At 48.1% G+C, this 21,177-nt stretch overlaps 2 protein-coding genes and 2 non-coding genes across 9 annotated transcripts; 1 reads left to right on the forward strand and 3 right to left on the reverse strand.

Annotated features, from left to right (window-relative positions):
* Positions 1-283: 283 nt before the first annotated feature.
* Positions 284-1,469, forward strand: Ost4 (oligosaccharyltransferase complex subunit 4, non-catalytic). Its single transcript, XM_047522524.1, has 3 exons — positions 284-291; positions 419-556; positions 1,217-1,469. Exon 2 carries the CDS (start codon positions 420-422, stop codon positions 531-533), a length of 114 nt encoding a protein of 37 aa, XP_047378480.1. The 5' UTR covers positions 284-291; position 419; the 3' UTR covers positions 534-556; positions 1,217-1,469.
* On the reverse strand, positions 1,218-20,835 carry Agbl5 (AGBL carboxypeptidase 5). Of its 6 annotated transcripts, none has more exons than XM_047522519.1 (18): positions 20,632-20,835; positions 20,335-20,498; positions 19,252-19,634; positions 18,794-18,880; positions 17,922-18,182; positions 17,530-17,701; positions 17,045-17,208; positions 16,339-16,516; positions 15,903-16,081; positions 15,016-15,472; positions 14,361-14,530; positions 13,791-13,926; positions 12,589-12,791; positions 11,853-12,067; positions 4,386-4,541; positions 3,147-3,259; positions 2,177-2,310; positions 1,218-1,850 (listed from the first exon to the last, which is right to left on the reverse strand). In XM_047522519.1, exons 5-18 carry the CDS (start codon positions 18,134-18,136, stop codon positions 1,679-1,681), a joined length of 2,664 nt encoding a protein of 887 aa, XP_047378475.1. In that variant the 5' UTR covers positions 18,137-18,182; positions 18,794-18,880; positions 19,252-19,634; positions 20,335-20,498; positions 20,632-20,835; the 3' UTR covers positions 1,218-1,678. The 6 variants fall into 6 exon arrangements, 5 of the variants coding, with proteins under 5 accessions (XP_047378475.1, XP_047378476.1, XP_047378474.1 ...); XM_047522520.1 differs by lacking the exon at positions 18,794-18,880 and adding an exon at positions 18,949-19,012; XR_007104639.1 differs by lacking the exon at positions 18,794-18,880 and adding an exon at positions 2,802-2,848 and having other exon boundaries at positions 1,708-1,850; positions 20,632-20,830.
* On the reverse strand, positions 19,797-19,869 carry Trnaa-agc (transfer RNA alanine (anticodon AGC)). Its single transcript has one exon. It is a non-coding gene; the product is annotated as a tRNA-Ala (tRNA).
* Positions 20,203-20,291, reverse strand: Trnay-gua (transfer RNA tyrosine (anticodon GUA)). Its single transcript is given in 2 exon segments — positions 20,203-20,238; positions 20,255-20,291. It is a non-coding gene; the product is annotated as a tRNA-Tyr (tRNA).
* Positions 20,836-21,177: the final 342 nt, after the last annotated feature.

Genomic DNA, 21,177 nt, shown 5'->3' on the forward strand with positions numbered 1-21,177 from the left:
GGCCACCGTAGCTTTGCTAACCACGATCACGACCGCCCCAGCTGCAGCCAGCTGTGCCACTCAGGCATGAGGAGAGCTTCCGCGGCCCCGCCCACACGCCGCAGTTAGACGTCCCACTGCGGCCCCACCCTCGGCGCGCGCTGTGGGAGCAGGCGAGACGGCGGGGCTAGAGAGGTCTCAACCCGGCGGAAGTGCCTGCTTGGGCCGCAGCTGACGCTACGAAGTTCCGGTCCAGGTCTCCTACCTCCAGCTGGTGCGCAGGCAGCGTCGGAGCCGACCGGAGCTGGTCAGGTGAGAGGCACGCAGGCGCCGTCTCACGGGCCAGCCCGGAGTTGGCTGGGGCGTGGGGGCCGGCACCCGACCTACAGAGCGCGAGGAGTGTGTCGGCCAGAGGCTCAGTCCCTCCCATTCTCCGCAGGATGATCACGGACGTGCAGCTCGCCATCTTCGCCAACATGCTGGGCGTGTCGCTCTTCTTGCTTGTGGTTCTCTATCACTACGTGGCGGTCAACAATCCCAAGAAACAGGAATGAAAGTGGCGCTTTCTCCGCCCCAGGTAACGGCCGGGGCTGTAGCGCCCAGCCCCCAGAGAGGTGAATGGCGAGGCCGCGGTAGGGCCTGCAAGGTTCGAAACTTCAAATCCTAAAGTGTCGGGCCAAGCATGATACAGTACAGAATTGGGCCCCTTTATCCGCAGAGTACAGTGCTTTGCACTGTCCTGCTTCCTCCTAAACTTCGCCCTGCGAGAATAGGGTGGGGTGGGGTATATCCTAATCTTCCTCGGTCCTTATCTTCTTGGGGTCTCCAGTAGCTAGTTGCCCAAGTTGGGGGTATGGTTACAAGGAGGCTCAGGGCACTGACAGCGGTAGAAACAAAGGTACTGAAGGTGCCATGAGGATATGAGCTCTTACATAGCCCCCACTTTTCCAAGGTTGTTTAGGTTTTTATTTAGGTAGAATTTTTTTTTTTTGAGGGGGTGAAAAATGTAGACTTCTATTTTCATGTTCTTAGACTAGAGTCATTGGTTTAGGTGTTGGCTACTTGACCCAAGCTAGAAAGAAGAAAGCTGGGGGTGGGGGGAGTCTTGGGAACCAACCTTAAATTTGGGTCAAAGATTTTGTAAAGGGGAACAGGCTTACTGGGAGTTGACTCCAGGTTTCCCTAGGAGAAAGCTGCAGCATTTTCCTTACCTCAGGTCTTTCCCCCTCTTTTCTAGGGTTCCAGGACATAGGCTGAGGCAAGATGGAGGGTGTGAGGGGCCTTCACACTTCACTTCATCCCTTCTACCCATCACAACATACAAAGCAACTACACCTGGATTTTTCCAAACAACTTTTATTTCCTCAAAGTCTTCCTTAACCCTATGGAACAAGAAGCTGCCACTGAATAGGGCCCAGTATAGGGGCTGCTTTTCTACTCCCTCCCCTCCCCCCAATACAAAAATATATATATTTTTTGTGGTCCCAAAATCTTGTGCTGTGGAGGGAGGGAAGGGGTAGCAGGTCCTTGTATTGTCCTGTCTCAAGGTAATGCTCTGCAAGGCCTCAGACAGTGTGGCTGGCATTCCAAAGAGTTATGTTGTAACATGGAATCAGCAGCCCAGGGAGGGGACTATCATATTTCTCACTGTGTTCCCCCACTTTGGGACTGTATCCTGGGCATGGAGGTAAAGGCATTATCAAACCCGGGGAGAAATGGTGAGTGGGGGAGATTTAGGGACAAAACAAACCTCAGGCTGGCCCAAGGGACCCCCGCTGTAACAAATCCGGGATGGGGCGTCAGATAGAGTACAGGAAATAGGAGAAAAGGCAGGGGCAGAGCGGGGCCGTGGGGGGCCAGCCTGAGGCATCCTGCAACAGAAGAGAGGAATCAAGGTTATGGTCTGTTAGCCAGAGGCTGCAAGATTTAAGAGAAGAGAGGTAGGATGATGGCTGTACAGAGGTCAGGTGCTGGAACCAGCTAGCCAGCTCTAGGCCTTAACACCCTAACTAGCATTTGTTTTCTAGTCCTTTGAAGTAAAGACTGAAGCCATTATGGAATAAAATCAGGGACTAGATTCTTAATGAAAGTACATTCAGTCTTTGAAGTCAAAGGGAGTAGGGAAAGATGAGAATGATCCTGAATGGTAAAAATGGAGATGAGGGAAGAGCTGAGAGAACTGGGTCTGGGTGCTTACCCTCGTATGGCAGAACGGGGTCCCGGCTCCGGCTCACTGCTTTCTCTGGTCCTGGAGATAGGGGATGTGGGGCCTGAAGAGCCTCTTATCCCTCTGCGAGTCGGCGGTGAGCCCCGGCCCAACCTGGGCCTAGCCTGTGTGGACAGGGGTAGGCTAAGAGGCTGGGTTCTTCCATGAGCTTTCCTGCTTCTAGGTTTGCCTCTTGAGTTTCCATGCATAAGAGTCTAGTATAGGAGTCAACAGAGGTAGTAGAGGAGCCTTGAATTCCTAGGCATTGTTTCTAGCTGAGAGGATAAGGCAAGATACAGAGAACTCCTAGATTCAGTCCATTACTGTGCACTCAAGGCTTATGTAACTAGCATAAGGGTGGCAGAAGGATCCAGCATTTAGCCTTCATGGTATACCATGGCCAAGGAAGGCCTGCCTGAGTAGAACAGCACTGTAGAAATATGGGGGACTGGCCATCTAAGCCTTCTAAGCTTCAGCCCCTGCCAGAGCAGCTTAAGCTTCACCCATCTAGTCAGCTTTTGCCTGTACCCAACTTTAACAAAATCAGTATGGGGATCTGGACTGAATTGGAGGTGGTGGCAAGGCTGTTCCTAGGAGCAGCAACCAGAAGTGTTACCTGGGGAATCCGGGACCCCTCCTGGCGGAAACTCTCCTCGGGCAGGTCTGGGCAGAAAGAGAGGAGAAGCTAAGGGCAGGGGCAGGGAAAGCCAGAGCTAGCAGGCTGAGGTTGGGGTGCATCTGGCAGGGACAGTGGGGTTGGAAGCAAGCAAGACACCTGGCTGATGGGAATTGGGGTGGGGCTGGGCAGATAAGCACTCAAGCACCAGAGCAGCTCTATGATATGGCTGGAAGTAGAGGCTGTAAAGCAGGGCTGAGCATTTTCCCTCCCGCTGCCCGGATGAACAATTCCTTGATGGGTTCTCCAGACTTCTTACTCCCTGGGGACCAGGGAAAATGTTACCTGCAGTCGAGTCCTGATGCAGGGGATCCGAGCGCCAGCCCCTAGCAGACCTTTCCCAATCACCATGACAGCCTCTGGCTTGTCCCCTGAAGATAAGAGTGAGCAGCTGCTCCCTAAAGAACAGAGGAAACTGATCATCAAGGTAGGGGCCATGGAGAAGAGGAGGTAACTTCCTTTAGATCAGTTTCTCAACTTTGGCACTTTGTGTGTGCACATGCGTTCAGTGCTGGGGATTGAACCTAGGGTTATGTGCATGCTAAGGTGGCACTGTACCACTGAGCTGTACCCCCAACCCCCCAATCTTCCACTATTGACATTTTGTGTTGGATAATCCTTTGTATAGGAGCTGTTTTGCACATTATAGGATGATGAGCAGCATCTACTATGCAGTTTCCTCCCCAGGCCTCCTTCATTGTTACAACCAAAAAAGTCTCCACATGTTGCCAAATATTCCCTGGGGGACAAGATCACCCCTGAGTGAAGCTTTACTCTGGTCCAAGAGGTGGAGCAGCAACTTTTGACAAGAAGTAGAATCTACCCAAGCTTAACTACTGTATAAATTTATAGTCCTTGGGACCACTCCAAATATATATTTAGACATTTGAGGATCAAGTCCACTCTATCCAAGACCTGGATTGAGGGCTACCCATTTGAGTTGACAGGTTGGGAGTAGTGGCTCAGGGTAAGGCAGAAATCAATCCCATCCAGTCCTTTACACAGCTGGGTCTATAGCTTAAAAGGAGAGTAGATGGCTTAAGTTTTCTGTGGATGATAGGACACTGCAGTGATGACAGGTGAAAGGCCTATGCTTTTTTTCTTCTCCAGTTTTGTCTTAATGTTGCCCAGCTTCTGCAATCGGGGAACTTGGGTAAGTGGCACTTTGCTGGTAGGAAAAGTCCTCAGGTTCCTCAACTATAAAAATGAGGATTAAATTAGATAGTGTGTAGAGCAGTGCCTGGCACATAGTAAACATTCATAAATGTTATTTTATTTTACAAAGACATTTCAGTAAGTCCCAGCCTCCTGCACAAAGGCACAGGTTTAGAGGTTTAGGGTACCAGGAGGATAACTGATGCTTTTGGCTGGAGTGCCCTGTCATCAGGTCAAGAGAGCCCAAGTTAGGTGGTAGCGTGGCTGAAGGAATTTCTTCAAGCCTAATTGGGTGCCTTGTCTAAACCCTGGGTGGTAGGGAAGGGAGGAAACTGGCCAACCCAGATTTCAGTGGCAGTGGGTACAGACCTGATAGACTGAGTGAATTGGGCAGTATGCAGGAGCCCAGGCTGCGTGAGGAGGCTGGGCCAGAACTAGCAGGAGTTGGGGATGGGGCCAGGCTGCTTGCAGTAGGGCGATGGTTCAGTGGCTGTTGCCGCCGTCTCCTGTCCTGGCTTCGGGGCTCTGAGTGGAAAGGACACAAGCAGGTAAAAGATTGAATTAGTCAGGCACTATGAAATAGCCTTCACTGACTTGCTGGCTCCTCTTAGTCAGAAGATACATTTGTAAGCTTGTAGTCAGACCAGCACCTCTCTTCAGAAGTAACTATACAATGGGTATAAAGACCTCTAATATATATTCCAGTTATTCAGTTCTTGGCCCTCATTTTACCAATTCATTCTTTTGGCAAGAAATTATCGAACTTGGCTTCTTAAACTGCTTTCCTAGGTTCTCTTACCTCTAACTGCTTCTCTTCAATTGATCTTCCTGCCTCTTAAATGTCCATGTTCCCTACCATTCTGTCCTTAGCCCTCTATTGTTCTACTTATTCTTACACTCCCAAATCTCTTACTAGCCCTTTCTCCTGAAATCCAGCTCTACCTGTTCACTAGGCATTTCTACCTGGAAGTCCCCCATGAACAAACCAAAACAATTTCTCCCTCTCTTACATTCTTCTTATCTTGGTGAAAAACCTAGAAACCCTGTTTTATCTTTCTATTCCTCCCTTACATTTAGGTTTCTATTTAATCAAATTCTGAGAGTTCTACCTCAGCATTCATCTGGGTTCCTCCTTTCTTCTCTCTTTCCATTGTCCAGATGTAAGTCTTTAACTTCCACTCAGACTTTATTTCCCTATTAGTCTCCCCAGCTTGAGTCTTTTTCCTTTTACCATTCATCCTTCACATAGGTACCACAAATTACTCTTCTAAAACAGAGACTTGGTCAGAAATCACTGAGGCTTAGGCAAGGGGAGATACTGAAGGTCTTTTAAAGGATAAAGTCTAAACCTTTTTACATGACCCATTTGAAACTCTGCCCCCTGTGGTTCCAGTCCACATATCCTTAGTACAGTGCTGACCTGATCTTACATCTTTTGCTATAGCCCCTACTGCTACTATTTGTGTGGTTCCTCTTCAGTTTGTTTACCTATCCAGTGAAAATGACCATCTTCCTTGTCCCATCTCAAATGTTATCTCTGTGAGGCTCCTTGACCATTGTAGGCAGAATTAAAACTAATTGTTCTCATTACCTTCATAATCCTTTGTTCAATGGCTAGTTTATGGATCCATCATTGCTTGGAGTATAAAGAATACAGTTACACTCTGGAGCAACCATTTCTGTGGCCGGATCTTTACTGCTACCTGTTCTGAAGGGTAAGGTCCCAGTGGGACATATGGAGAATGGATGGAGTAGGGATACTTACAGGTTCAGCAGGTCCTTATCACAGAGGGAAAACTGGTGCCAAGTACTTTTTTTTTGGTAGTAATGGGGTTGAACTCAGGGCCTGGCACATTTAGGCAAGTATTCTACCACTGAGCCATATCCCCAGCCTCTTAGGCCCCAAGTACTCTTGAACTTCCAGTACTGAATTCAGTGGTGTTACCAGCAGGCTGGTTGACTTCTAACACAAAGCAACATGTGTTGGGTGTGAAAATCCTCTGATTTTGGAAGTAGGTGACAACTTCTTTTTATCTAGCTCGCTAGGCAGTGGTAGCAGGCAGTACTATGAATGCATCTGAAAGGTTTCCAAATTAAAAAAGAAAAAAATGTCAGGATGAAAATCACTCTAGCTATGTGGAGTTGTGCTGAGACACTAGGTGCCAATTAGGGTTCAAGGTGTGAAGTCTCAAGAGTCAAAAACAACCGGACATCTGAGGCATGATGAGAGTTGGCACAGAGTTGCCAGCATGACAACAGAAGCCATAGGGACTTGTAGCCACAGTCAAATAACCTGAAACATTAGCCACCACCAGTGACTTAAGGGATACTCTAACACCCAGACTTGGGCAATGCTATGATTAAAATGAATGTCAACATGATGTGCAGGTGACAGTGCATTGTAGGCAGAAATAATGAAGTTGATTGAGGAAATAACAGATTTGTAGACAATCTGAGAACTATCTACACACACAGGCATGCTGAAACCATGTTAAGGGATGAACTCTCACTCCACCCCAAGAAAGGGGAAGAGAAAGTGGAAGCCAGAAAATGAGTGGGACATTATAGGTTTTAGTAATATAAACGGGGTGACACTCCAGAAGATGTGAAGCAAAATAGGCAAATGATCTAAAAATTGCCAATGCAAAATGGGAAAGGGATCATGGGAAAGATACTAAGGTTGGGAATTCCACCCCAATCAGGGTTTTAGGATAGGGGACCAGGTCTGATTTAGGGGAAAGACTTGCTGTGGAAAGTATAAGGTGTTTAAAGATAGCATTTCAGTCAATCTTCACTTAAAAGACTGCCTCAAGACCTGGCCAGGGCTGCCTATAATTGTTAGTGAGAGCACACAGTTTCTCATGTTTTGACTTGTGGCCCCTAGTGTAATCCAGGCCTACCCAGACCCTATTGAAACAAGAAGGAAATGGAGGAGCCCCAAGTCTGTATGTTTTGGTTCTGTAGAAACAGCAGCTTAAGACTGAGTGCAAGAGTGATATACGATCAACTCTGTGCCCAGAGGTTATAAGATATTTTATGGAATTGGCTAGTGGTTCCATGTTGGGGGTGGTAGGATAGTCCCAGGGCCAAGGTCTGAGGGACCAAGCCAAACTGATGTCATCTTACAAGAATTAAAATGGATGTTCTAAAGTCTCAGTTTAGAATAGCAGTTAGTTGACTTGTGCCTATACCCTGTTTCATCTCCCCAGATGCTAAATAGATGTGTTGGAAGACATTTCTTGATACTTTTATTTATAGTGGTAAAAGCAGAAGTGTCAATGGTTTGCAGGTATCAAATCCTGTTGACTCCAGGGAGCCTCTACTCACCGCTGGACATTAGCTGCTCTACCAAAAGTTGCCTGTCAGCTGAGCCATGGCATTAGAGGTCAGCAAAGAATTCTGGTAACCTCAGGTTTAAGTGACAGGCGGGAGGGATGAGAGCAGTGATGGTACTGACAGCTGAAGTTTCCTGCTTTTACAATTCAGCGCTTTGTCTTTTCACACCAGCTTTCTGCTGGGTAGGGTGGAGAGCCAGGAAAGAAGTTCCAATTGGTTTTTTTTGTTTGTTTGTTTGTTTGTTTTTTTGGGTGCTGGGGAATCGAACCCAGGGCCTTGTGCTTACAAGGCAAGCACTCTACCGACTGAGCTATCTCCCCAGCCCTCCAATTGTTGAATGAGACTATTGCTGGAACTTAGGGCTAGGACTAGAATGAAGCAAGTGAGGCACCTAGAATGCGAAAGTGAAGGAGGCACTTGCACGACCCTGAGAGTGAATTCCTTAAATTGTGTCCTAGGTATCTCACCTGCCTCCCCCTAGTCTTTGCCCTGCTTTAATCCATACTTAATGGACATAAGGAAAAACCACTTTACTTCCCCCATCTCAGTCCCGGCAGGCCCTTCTTTAGCTCTGTACCTGCTTTTACAGTTATCTTGCAGGCTCTTTTGATTTCTCTCACTTTATCACTGCATTAGCCACTTCTTCCGCTACTTCAACAGCAGCTACAGATAGAACTATCTGTGCTTCTCACATGGTAGATGGGAACTGTGCTAACAATCTTGTAAGGTGGTACTTCAGAACATGTTTGCAGCTGAGAAGAACTAAGTAGAGAAGATTCTGGCACAAAGGTCAGGGGATGCTTGGAGCCACAGTTTAGTGAACTTTACAGCCTTCTGTTCAGGGCCATTTCTGTTTGCCCCAAGTTGGTTACTAGTTGGCCTTCTAAAATGTTATCTCTCAGCCTTCAGACAGAACCTGTCAACTAGTTCCCTGTCTTAAACTCCTAGCTGAGCTGCCTCGATCTTTTCTGAAATTCATTGGATAGCCCAATCTTGTACTTGTTTTAGCCAATAAGGATAGTCAATTAAATTTATAGTTAAATATAATTTTTTTGAAGTACTGGAGATTAAACCCAGGGCCTCATGCATAAAGTGCTCTACCTTTGAGCTACATCCCAAAGCCTTTTTATTCTGAAATAGCGTCTTGCTAAGTTTCCCAGGCTGATCTGGAATTTGAAATCCTCCTGCCTCAACCTCCAAGTAGCTGGGATTATAGGCACGTGCCTATGCACCTGGCTAAATGGAAAACAAAATATAACTAGATGTGGCAGAGGCCAAAATACCAGATGTGTGGAGCAGGAACAGAAGTGTCATAAACCAATAGCACAAGATAGCTCACACAGGACAAAGAAGTTTTCCCAAGAGTTGGTTGAAGATACCATGTCCAAATGGCACATCAGAATGTGGCCCCTATCCAAACTAGGGTTGGTCTGCCATCCTTGAGACTTAAAAGATAGAGCAGTTTTTAAAAAATAAATAAATAAAAAATCACGAGTGGCTCATGCCTGTAATCCCAGAGGCTTAGGAGGCTGAGGCAGAATGATCATGAGTTCACAGCCAGCCTGCCTCAACAAAAGCAAGTTGCTAAGCACCTCAGTGAGACCCTGCCTCTAAATAAAATACAAAATAGGGCTGGGGATGTGGCTCAGTGGTTGAGCGCCCCTGAGTTCAAGCCCCAGTACACCTGCCTCTACCACCCCCAAAAAATCACAGTACCAGCAAATGTCCAGGGAAACATAGAGTCAAAATTCCTGGGATCTCACCTTTCAACTCCTTACAGTATCCCTGTTTGGTATTATTGGTAACTTGTCCACTCATAGGCATGGGGTTTCCTAATTCTTACACATAAATATGTGCAAGTCCCTGTCTCTGTACTTGAACCCTTTCTGCTTCTAAGCTCATTCACCTGGGGAAACATGACTTCTCACTTGTTTTTTACCTGGCACCTGTGTGTGGATTACTCTTAGACCTCTAACACCTTAGGATCATCTTTTCTTCAGTCCTTTTCTGCCTGCAGGGCATCTCCATGTATATAGCTTAAGGCATCCAAGCAAGTCTGGAGTAGATCACTTATCACCTCCCCCACAAACAATGTTTTAAATGTCACCATGACTTCTTCCTTTAGCTTGTATCCTTGAAATCCTCATAGTTCCTCTCTTCCACCACCACTGAATCCTGCTACTTCTATTTCTAATGGATTTCTCTCTCTTTTGCGGATCATGGTACAGTCTCTAGTAAGCTCTCATCTGTAAACTGCTACAAGTCTCCCATCTACCCCTGTTCTGTCCAGTATGTCCAATGCACAGACAGATGTCTTACTTTTGTTCCTTATTTTTAGAAGCACACAATCACTACATTTCCCAGTTAACTCATAATCCTGTTTTCAAGACATTTCAACTTCTCAGCTCTCTTGACCCACGTACAGAAGGTACATAAGTATACATGCTTTTGTTCTCTCTACCTAGGAGCTCTGTTCCTGATCCTGGCTGTCATTGCTCATTTCTGGAATGTCTTTGTCAAACCATCTACCTCCTGTTCTTCAAAACTATGTAATTGAACATTCTTTCATTAATTACTCTTGTGTTGATCTACCACAATAGCTCCCTAAGTGTCCTGGATATTTATGATGTTTATTATATCTAATGTCCTGTCTGCTCTGTTAAGTTTCAAATCAACCAACCATGAATTACTTAGTACTGATGCTACATATTTTCCGTTAGTTATCTAGTGAAGTAACAGAGAAATAAAATACACATCCCCCTCCTCAAAAGCGTTCTGCATTGGGAGGGGGACAGGGAGGATGTCAATGTAATACTGGCTAAACACTGCGTAGCATCCTCCAGTGACAATCTAGAAAAGGTTCTTTTCTTTGTGGTCAGGAGAATTTATGATGCTGGTGAAGTAATCCCCAGGAACCTTGAGCTAGGAGAAACTGACCAAAAAAGAAAGGAAAAGAAAACAGAAGAAAAATTTCATCCAGATTTAACATGGGAAATTAGTTACAATGGAGCATGAAAATTTATCAGCTGGAATAACTCTGCCACTTAACAGCCATGCAATCTTGGACAAACCACTCTTAAACAGCCTAAGTTTACTTATCAGAAAAACGGAAACATCATCCATCCCACAGGTCCTCATGAGAACTGCATGAAATTATATGATACTCTCTTGTTTTCTATTAAATGTGGTTTAAACATAAGACATCAATATTAGTTTAATACTGTCTTCCAAACACAGTACACAAAGTGGCCTTTCCCAGTGAAGACAGAATCTCAGAGAACAGGGTTTGGAATATAAACAGAATGAGGTTAATATGAGAACTTTTTTGAGGTGGGGGGACACTGAGGATTGAACCCAGGGACACTTTACCACTGAGGCGTATCCCTAGACCCCCCCCCCACTTTTTAAAACTTTGAGACAGGGTCTTGCTAAGTTCCTTAAGGCCTCACCAAGTTGTTGAGGCTGATCCTAAACTTGCAATCTTCCTACTTCAGCCTCCCAAGTGGCTAGGATTATAGGTGTGTCACCACACCTGGCTCAAGAATAGAGTATCTTATTGGTCAAAGCTGGTAAAGGCCATTGCGCTCTCTCTCTGGCTTCCCTATGCAGTCAGATTTACAGCCACTGACTCAGTGCATGTCACATCTGTTCAAAAGCTAGATTGCAAACTGAGTAGCAGGGATATACTAAACAAGAATGGGTGCAGGTAGAAGATCACCCAAACACTTAGTTCCAGCTTACAGACCTCTGTGATTAGCCATGATTTCTGTAACCCTGAAGGCAAGTACAGTACAGATTTGTTATATGGTATATTTTGGGAAGTGGCACTATAACAATCTCTCCCCCTCCACAATCCAGCATACTTCCAGTTACCTTCTCCTCTTTTTCCCTGTGTAATTTTCACAGAATTTTATCAGGCAAAACCTAGGGGTAATGATGCAGTTGAGCAATTGTGACCACTGATGGAAAGGGCTAGATGCTTGGTTTGTGAGTCTAGGACAGAAGCTACTGCAGTTTGTTCCATTTTTCTTTGAAAGAGTTAGAATCCTTATACTACTTTCTGAGTAAGCTGTGAAGCAGGGAACAGTTTCAGTCCATAAAGACCACGACAGGATCCTCCATCATTCTATAGTGTTGCAATTTGGATTCTCAGTACATTCTTTTATACTGCTCCCAAGAAAACACAATGACATTATCTTTGATGTAGAGCCTCAGTGTCTCTGTTTGGCATTGCTTCAACTAGTGTTTTGTCCTTGGAAACTTCCCCAGCTCCTAACGCATGCTGAAGACCAGATCCCCAGGTGGCTACTTGTAACATGCTCCAGAGTCATGCCGCAGGGAACACCAAGGTCGCAGGAGAGGCTGCAGATTCTGCTACAGACTACTTTTATTGATTCACCCCTTGGTTCTTGGCCAAGTGAATGTCTTCAAGCTCTCATTTTCCCCAGCAATACCCCAAACAACCGAACACCTGCTGCAGGGGCTCCCAGACTGGCTTACCTCTGACAGGACCCAGCACCCGGTGGTTGACCTTTTGGGTGCTAGAGCCCAGGCCTGGCAGCCCTGCAGGCCGACTGCCATGAAAAGGAAAGCTGGGGGAGTTCTTCATCTGTGGAGAATTCTGTTGGCTGCTGCTGCTACCACCAGCACTTGTGCCAGTGCTAAAACTTCGTGCCCGGCTTAAGGTATTTTCAGAGCAGGAAACGGGCAATCCACTGCAAAGAAGCAGATGCCAATTAACTCTGGGCCAGGCTTTCCCAAGGCTTTCCTCAGGGTCTAATGCTTAGTAAAACTTTCACCCTGGGGTAAAGGAACTCATTTAAAGGAAAAAAGGGAGGAATTCATGTCCATAGATGAAGTATCTAACCTGGGGCATACCAGCTAATAGCAGGGCTGTCCTGAGCAACTTTCTCTCTCAATGAATTTCTCCCTTACTGCCCTGGCACTGGCCCTTGCACCTCCTTCGATCAGTCATTCACCACATTTGGAAGCTTAGTGCAAGTTTCTGGAACAGAGAGTCCCTTGGCCTGACTTTAAAATCTTAGAAGGATGTGGCTCCTGGTGAAAGGGAAGAGGATCCCATTCTCAAAAATGATCTTGTTAATTTTAATTTACCCAGAAAATACTCAGCATATGGTACTTTTAGGAGGAGGGAAGGAATACAAGTCTCATGGAACCTCCAGGTCTAAAGCCTTGTCTACTCTCCTGCCTCTCCCTTCCATGCTGCTGATCTTACCTGTTACTTTTGGGGGGAGTTCGAGAGCCTCTCTTCTTGCTGATGCCCATGTTCACAGTGCTGCTCAGGCCTCGGCTGTTTCGCACATGCTTTAGCATCCAGGCCCGTAGGTTCGTGAGGCTGCTGTGTTCTGACAGCACAATTCGGGGCCACGGATTACATTCCGCCATGTCCAGAGCTGCAATGGCCATAGCTCGTCCCACCTGTGGGCGATTCCAGTTTGGCTCAGCATCTTGGTCCTCTAATCCAGGCTGCTATGTGGGATGGGGTACACAGCACAAAGGGGAGAGGCCAGACCTAAAATCTGCTCACTGGGTACCCTAACTTTCGTGCCTAGACATCTCAAGTCAATTTAGAGCTGTTCCCTAACCCAGCTCTAAATTTTAGGGTCCTATCTATTATTATTTTTAATAATACGGGGATATACTGGGGATTGAACTCAGGGTACTCTACCCACTGAGCTACATTACATCCTCAGTTCTTTTTATTTTTTACTTTAAGACAGGGTCTCACTCAGTTGCTAAGGCTGACCTTGAACTTGCCATCCTCCTGCCTCAGCCTCCAGTCACTGTGATTATGGGCATGTGCTACCACATCGAATTCCATTATTAATTTTGTTACCCAGGGGTACTTTACCACTGAGCTATATCCCCAATCCTTGGGGTCTTGCTAAATTGCTGAGACTGCCCTGGAACTTCAGATCACCTTGCCTCAGCCTCCCAAGTTGCTGGGATTCCATGTGTGTGTGCCACCATACCTGCTAGACCTTCATTTATTATGGCAGGGGCAGATGTGCTTGCTGGCCCACATAAAGGAATTCTAACGGAAGGTGTTAGGATCCCTCTTCTAACCTGAAGCTCTTTTACTCCCTTTGTATGTCCTAGAATAAGTAGTCACCAGGATCACAATGGTGGGGGTGCTTTTGAGCCCAGGAGTCAATAAACCCTCCAACAGAATGAGAAAGACCAACTCAGAGGTAATGAATCTGACTCAGATATGCTAGAGGATTCTCTGTTCATCTTCTCAATACCCTTAGTCTATAGTCAGAGCCATGCTCCTGTTAACGGAAGGAAATAACCACAATGGTGAGATGATTACGGCAATGAACATCTCTGCAGAGGACCTTAGACTCAGGTAACAAGAGGGGAAGGTCTTTCCAAGCCTTGAGGTTCCCATTTCCCACTTATGCCATGGATTCATACCTGCTCAAATAGTTCCACAGTGTATCTCGAAGGGAAAGCCGGCGGGGGAGGGGGGCTGGCACGCCCATTGTCATGGCAGGCAGCAGGGATGCTGTTTACTGAGCGTCCAGTGTTGTAGTTGCATTCAAGTGTGTAGCTAAGACACAAAGACCTTTATCAGTGTCCTGTCTGAATGGGTATCATGACAACCATGCAGGCCAGCCCTAATGGTCTAAGAAGATTAATCACTTGGAAAAAAGTGAACACAAGTAGAAAGTGCTAATAACCCCTAGCAACTAGCTACTGACCTTGGCACCACACCATGTACCCAGGAAATCCCAGTAAAGGAGAATCCCAAACTAAAAATAACCCTGCTCATTGTAAGGCTCTCTTTTGAGAAGACTTGAATAGTCCTGGCCCCTCAAACCCTAGGCTGATTATTATTTTCCTTATTTTGCTGCACTGGGGACTGAACCCATGGCCCCAGGCATGCTAGGCAAATGCTCTATCACTGAGCTATATCCACAGACCCAGGGAATTATTTTCTTTAGGGAAGCTATGTCCTCAACTATATCCCAGTTTCCACCCAACCTGTGGATTATCCCTGAGGCTTTGTAGATTGCAACACGACCGCTTCCCTCTTTGGATTGGCCATCTCTACGGTCTCGGGCGTACATGTTCTTCTCTGAGAAATTGCAGCCCTGGAAGTCAAAGTGGGCTGAATTCAAGGAGATGAGCTTTGGATATAGCATGTTTTCCACCTGTTGAGGGGAGGAAAATGGAAACTCAGAAAGAGACAGAAAGAAGGGACAAGGGGCAAAGAAGAGATGGCAAGCATAGGGCCATGTGACTCATACAAGCAGATACCACTACAACCATAAGCAGTAATTAACATTTTAAAAATTTTCAATGTTTGACATTATTTGTAGGTGTTGAGAAGGCATAATTCTATCACATTTTAAGTTCTTAGTTTTTTTTCTCCAATAATGCAAAGTTTTCCTTTTCTCTTGGTTCCCCAAACTCTTAAGACTGTGATGTTGACAGCATGACCCTCACTCAAAGGCATGATATAATGGCAGAGACACAAGGTCCCAGTGCTGATTTTTCTTGGCTCTCTGAAGCTCATGTAAGAGGTAGTCTGCACAGTACTTCCTGTCAGGCTATGTTCCCTCTCTGATTGTGGTCTAGCCTTTATCTCATAACTATATTGATTCCCACATTCACATGACATCCTTAGGACTCCTACCTGGGTGCTCTCATCACTAAAGCTGTTTCCGTACATGAAGCAGCCCCTTTTGGAAGCATGTCCATGCAGGTCCACATAGTAAGCAACGCCACTCTCTTTGGGGGGAATGGTGTCAGGGGCAGGCTCCTCAAGTTTGGTAGACTGTTGTGGCATAATCCACCCATTGTTGGCCTTATGTTCTGCTGGCTCTACCTGGGTCCAGGTCTCAGGGTTATCACTGTCAGATGACTGTCCAAGGCGACTTTCATTGTGGAGATTGTTGGCTTTCTCAAGGTCAGAAAGAGGAGCATCACGAGGAAGGTGGGGACTGGGCTGGTGCTCAGAGGGACTCTGGGAGTTCAGACGAGAGTGCACATGGTGGTAGAGAAGCACAGCTTTAGCCCCAAAGATGGCTGGGTGCAGGACAGCATCGGGCTTCAGGTACTGACGGTTCAGATTCACTCCACGTGAATCAGTGCTGTAGGAAAACAGGGACTGAAGAGGGTCTAGAGTGCTGAGCAGGTGAAGGAGACACCATGGTAGATGACAAGGAGACTAGGAGGAGACTGACTTATCAAAGGAGAAGCTGAAGTTGTGCTAGGAAAGAAAGAATTGCAGACAGGACCCCTCCCTGACCTGACGTCAACCTAAGATACCACTGAAACCTAAAGATAGCTCCCTCCACCCAGATAGGCCTGTGCCTATCCTAGTTTTGCTCCTTCCTAGGAATGCCACTAGATGCAATTCCCCTCTCAAGTCTCTGGAACATCAGATGGGCTTGCCGTTGTTAGGGTGCAAGAAGACTGGGAATACAGGAGAAGCTAGATGGCTGGCAGTCTTTCACTGAGGAAAAAAGAAGACATACAGGAGGACGGGAACAATCCAGAAAGGATGGGAAGACCACTTACCGGTAGTGGCCCCGGACCACACCATCAGGATTCAACATGGGAATCAGCTTAAATACAAAGAGGCGGCGTAGGGTTTGGGCCCGGGGGTCATCAGGTCGAAGGATGAAGTCCAGGAAGCCATTGAAGACAAAGCTGGATGGAGTCTCCCCAGGGTGTACTCTGCTGCTTAGGAAGAATATCTGAAGTGGAAAGGAGAGCAGACATTAGGTCAGTTACACTGTGGTTCCACTGACACATCAGGGCAAAAGTGGATGAGGCAGAAGAAGCCACTGGACTTCCACCTGGCTGGGTCTGCAAGTGGAGCAGCAGCTGTCACCCTTGCTAGGCTACAAGCTGAGCCAAATCCAGGATGCCTAGAGGAAACAGCCTTAAGCTATTCACAGTGCCTAGAACTGTAGAAAGGACAACATATTGCCTTTATGCTATCCCCACTCACCCTCTTGCCTGTAAAACGGAATGGTCGGGGGGTGCTGGTATCAGGAAATAGCTGCTCTAGGCGAGGCTCTCGATCTTCTCGAAGCCCATGACAGGAAGTGATTGTTAACAGATCTACGCGAAGTCCATCCAGAGAATAGCAAAGAAGCTCCCGGTGGTAATAGATGGTGTCCAGGGGGCTGCAGGGATAAAAATTAATCCAGAAGTTCCAAAAGTCCTAGTAAGAGGTAGGCCTCATCACCAGCCCAGATTTGTAAAATCTGGTCCTTCATCCTAATCTTTGGGCCTCACAGTCCTTCACACTAGGATTTGGGTGGGCTCAGCATTGCTGGAGTACAGATCAGGGTTAGCTTATTGTTTTTTCCCCAGTGAATGTCTCCTTAGGATAGATTACTTTGTATGGACAGAGACAGTTGCCCTCTGAGGGAAAAGATGAGCAATGGCAGTGCTGGTTAAATTATAGATAATGGATAACTGAGCACTGGGATAGTAAGAGGCTTGAACTGGGCAGGCAAGAAGTGGAGTAGGTGGGATACAGTGAAATCAAGGTCACAAAGAAACACATTTTTCAAAGGTGTCCAAAGTCCCACATTCTGTACAGAGAAAAGACTGGTGAAGTTTTGGTGCAGAGCTCTTAGGGTAAATTCCAGAAGTAGCAGAGGTGCGGATCCAGGATAGTGTGGCAGGAGTAAGAATGGGGCTGGCACCTGCTATGGGTAGGGTGGTTCTCCAGAAAGCGCTGGTCTAGTTGGTTTAGCAAATCCTGGCAGTCACTGTAGGAGAAGGGGTAGCAGAAGGCGAAGAAGGTGGTGGCCCCACGGCCCTCCACGAAACGGTGAACAAAGGATAACACAAACTGCGTCTCTGTCATCTGAGGAGCAGAGGAGGAAGAGGGAGGGGCAACATGCCATCTGTGTCAGAACTGAGCCGTTGGCACCACTAGGAACTGACCTCACACCCTTATCACTTTCACTAACTTCATTCCCTCCCTCTGATACTTTCCATAAAGAAAACCAGCTCCTTGGGACTTCCTAAGGCAGGGGCTCATCTTGGACTCCAGTTAGCACCATAAGGAAAGCTGACACTATAACCTGGGGTCCCACCTGCCTACTACTCTCTATCAAGGTTGAATTAATTGTTTACTTTGCTCTACTAGCACCCAAGTCCTCTTTCCTCTTCATGGAGAACTTACCTCAAAGGTGGGCCGGTCTCGAATGCGTTCCCAGCGTGGCCGGTAGGGCAGTGTGCGCACAAAGGGGGCCATACCCTGGGAATAAAGTTTGCTTTGCTTGTTCATGTTCATAATGTTGATCTTGATGAGTTTCCCTGGAGTTCCTCCCCGGACACTGAAGTAAAACCATGACCTGAGGGCCAGAGAAGGAGAGACAGGTCATTACATTTGGGAGGTGTGGAGACAGGAGATGTGGGAGAGCTGGGAAATGGCTATTTAGAAAGGAGGGAAGAGATGAGGAGGGGCCGGAAGAGGAAGGGTATGAACAAAAAAGTCAAAGGGCTCACTGAAGCATGGATTTGGGTACCTGGACATGCCTTTTCTCCTTCCACCCTCCAATTCTTTCCTCATACCTGTTCCCGTTCTCAAACTCGGTTTCAGCACAGTCTGGTCGGGTCCACACGTTGAACTCGTAGTCAGGGGAAGAAGCAATGCCAACAGTTGGGGCTGAAGCCCCACCTCCTACTCCTTCCCCATCACTAGACACAGATTCCACCTTTTCCACATGGGCTAGGTTCCCTGAATCAAAGCGAGAACTGAACAGCAATCCCCCACAGCGCAGCTCCATGGCAGGGCTGGGAAAGCATCCTCTTGCCCCACTCTGGCCCTGAGAGCTGGGGAAGAGAGGGGTGGGTAGGGAGGAAGGGAGGAAAAAAGCGAAACAAGATTTTTTGGTATCTCTGGATAAGTGAGAGCTGTTCTTAGGGAGTGCCCTGTGAAGCAAAATGCTCACTCCTTAAAAAATGTGGAAGTGACCTTCCAGCAAGGCCAAGAGAAAACAACACTCTACCCCACACTAAAGGTTATGACTGACCTAAAGGGATCTCATTTTGCTACAGTGCTGTTTCCAAATCAAACACCCAATGGCTAAATAGTGTTGAGACTAGACTAAGCTTTTTTTGCAGTCCAAAGAATTGAGACTGTGAGAAGTCAGATTTCCCAAAACTAGCCAATGTACACTTCCCCCATAGCACGTGGCCATCTTTAGAGATGGCCATTCTGGATGTGATTTCCAAGAGAACCAGAACTCTATGTTTGAATGACTAGCTCCCTTCTTTTGCTCCTGTGTCCTCACAAGTACTGAATTCTGCTGTTGCTTTCCTGGGCCCAGAAGGACTGATTCGTCCCTTGTTTTGGCTCCTACTCTATGCCTATTATGGACAAAAACTAGAAAAGTGTTGTCTGTGCCAAGCCAAAGGAAACTGGGCAGATGCCACCTGCTCACCTGGAGCCCTCAGCTCAGCTCCAGTTAAAGAACGGGTCTGTTTCCATTTCTTGCCCTGTAGACACTGGAGCCCATGCAAAAGCTACCCTGGTAGTTGTGGGTCAATAAAGGGTGTCCTAAGCACTGCTAAAAAAGCTGGGCTGGTAGATTCCCACCTGGGGGCAAGGGGCGGCTTCGCGACCCTCAAGTCTGGAGGTCCCTCACACTGCCGGGTTTGCCCTGTTTGGAGAAACTGAGGGGTTGAGACAGACACACTGGAGGGGTGGGAAGGCACGGCCTAGGGGTCAGAGGTGAGGCCACAGGAGGGCGGGGTGGGGGACGGCCACCCGGCAGCCAGGCAGGCAGGGGCGGGGTTGGCTGGCCCCGCCAGGCCGGGGGCGGGGTGGCCTTCGAGAGGGGCTCGGGCTGGAGGGGCTGCGAGAAGGGGGCGGGGCCGCAGTGCACGCAGAGCCCCTCACCTCTCTCCGGGCCGGTGCTCCCGCTCCCTCTCCCGCTAGCGAGGCGGCACCTCGGGCCCCGGCACCCGGGCCCTCCACCCAGGACCCAAACAAAACCCGAGCGCCGCGGTGCCGGGACCCCGCTCTGCCAGGAAACAAGAAGTCTCTCGCCTATTGGCCGCGGCTGCAGCTGGCTACCCGCCCAGTAAAGCGCACTGCCATTGGTCAGCAGGCAGGGTTCCGCGCACGTTAGCGGGTACCTGAGCCAGTGCCGTTTGGGGGCTCTGGTGGGCCGGCGAGGCGAGGGTTCCAGCCGAGTCTCCGAGGGCGGTTAACGGCCTGTCTCTCGGAGGCGGGAAAGATAAAAGTGACCGAGCAGGAGTCCGGAAAAGACTCACCTGCGACTAAAAGGGAACCATGTGGAGCTAATCACCGACTAGTACGCCCCTCATTACACTGTGTAATAAAACACCACCCCGCTTCCGCGGATCTCCCCGCCAGTCTTCACGGGTGTAAAGAGCAAGAAAAGAGAAGAGGGGAAGAAAAAAGAGCAAAAAATCCTCTAGTGGAGGATGCGGGCATCGATCCCGCTACCTCTCGCATGCTAAGCGAGCGCTCTACCATTTGAGCTAATCCCCCAGCTGCTGCTGGCCTTCTTCCCTTTGCCTTACAGGTTGTCTCTAGCTGTCCGCTGACCAGAGGATGGGTCAGCTGCAGTTAGGGATATCTATATTTACTTTACAATGGGACCGGGGACAAATTTTTTAACATAAGGCATATAAAGTTACACATAAACAATAAACTTCTACTTTGAAGCACACGCCAATATCTCTTGGTATCTAACGCCGAAGCGAACTGTACTGTACACCAACATTGCCTGTCTTGCCGAAGCTCCCAGGCAAAGCCATGGCCGACCTCTATGTAAGCCACGGAGTAATTGAACTCAGTTGGAGTTAAAAAGATTGTACGAAGTCCTTCGAGCCGGAATCGAACCAGCGACCTAAGGATTGCTAAGGTGGTTCCACTACAGTCCTCCGCTCTACCAACTGAGCTATCGAAGGCCCCGCTGCTCCCAGAGCCTGCAGGTTTCCCTCTAATACTTACCGAGGACGCACTCGTTCAGTGTGTCACAGGTTTTCAGTGTCCCCCCACTCTGCTTTTCAGCCAAAGCAACTCGCCGGGACTGGCGCTTCTCCGGGTTTCACAGAGCCAGAGACGGGAAAGAACGCTGCCAAAAACCCGGGTTCCTAGCCCAGGGCGAAGGAAACCTAGGAAATGCGCTTCACTGAGGTTTCCCTGCTTTTCACAAAGCGTTGCGCCCTGTGGCACTGCCTGCAGGGTCGCAAACGCGGAGCCAGCCGCCACACGCTTGAGTTCCTGGGCAGCGTTTCTCCAACTTACCGGCACACGGGCTCCACCGTCGGGCGCCAAACCCGGTCCGTAAAGCCGTATTTGCTCTTCCAGTTCCGCAGTTCCCTTCACTTTTCGGGGTCGCAGCAGAATGCATGCTGTACTGATGCGAAGACATCCGCTCAGTCAACCAACTTTTTGTCAGGATCAATTCGTCCTGAATAGAACCGAAAAGGCGGGCGAGGCTGTTCCGAATCCCCCGGGATTCGGCCCCGGCGGCACTGCCCGCGGGAATGCGGAGGAGGCTGATGCGCCACCCATCTGGCAGCAGCCGCACGCCAGGCGAGGGTCGCGATCTGGATATCCGGTACTTCAGCCCTGGGAAGTGCTAACTAGCCGGGAGGGGTTCTTCTGCAGCAGCCCCAGAGACCCATGTAGGGTCAAGGAAAGGACCGACCTACAGTGCCCAGCACAGGCCACTGATCGCCCTTACGGGTTTATGCGCTGGTCCTCTTGCCCTTGGGGAATCGCGTTTCCCCAGGGTCTAGGGCTTCCCGGCCACTGAGTGTGTAGGTATCTTTTGTGGGGTCATGGACT

The sequence above is a fragment of the Sciurus carolinensis genome, chromosome 13 (genome assembly GCF_902686445.1).
Source record: "Sciurus carolinensis chromosome 13, mSciCar1.2, whole genome shotgun sequence".
NCBI lineage: Eukaryota > Metazoa > Chordata > Mammalia > Rodentia > Sciuridae > Sciurus > Sciurus carolinensis.

Coding starts and splice junctions, on each gene's coding strand:
- Ost4 (XM_047522524.1), top strand. CDS start 420: ATGATCACGGACGTGCAGCTCGCCATCTTCGCCAACATGCTGGGCGTG.
- Agbl5 (XM_047522519.1), bottom strand. CDS start 18,136: ATGGAGCTGCGCTGTGGGGGATTGCTGTTCAGTTCTCGCTTTGATTCA. Junction 12,068..12,588: donor ACTCCCCCCAAAAGTAACAG/GTAAGATCAGCA, acceptor GCTTCTTTGCAG/TGGATTGCCCGTTTCCTGCT. Junction 1,851..2,176: donor CCCCGTTCTGCCATACGAGG/GTAAGCACCCAG, acceptor CTTCTGTTGCAG/GATGCCTCAGGCTGGCCCCC.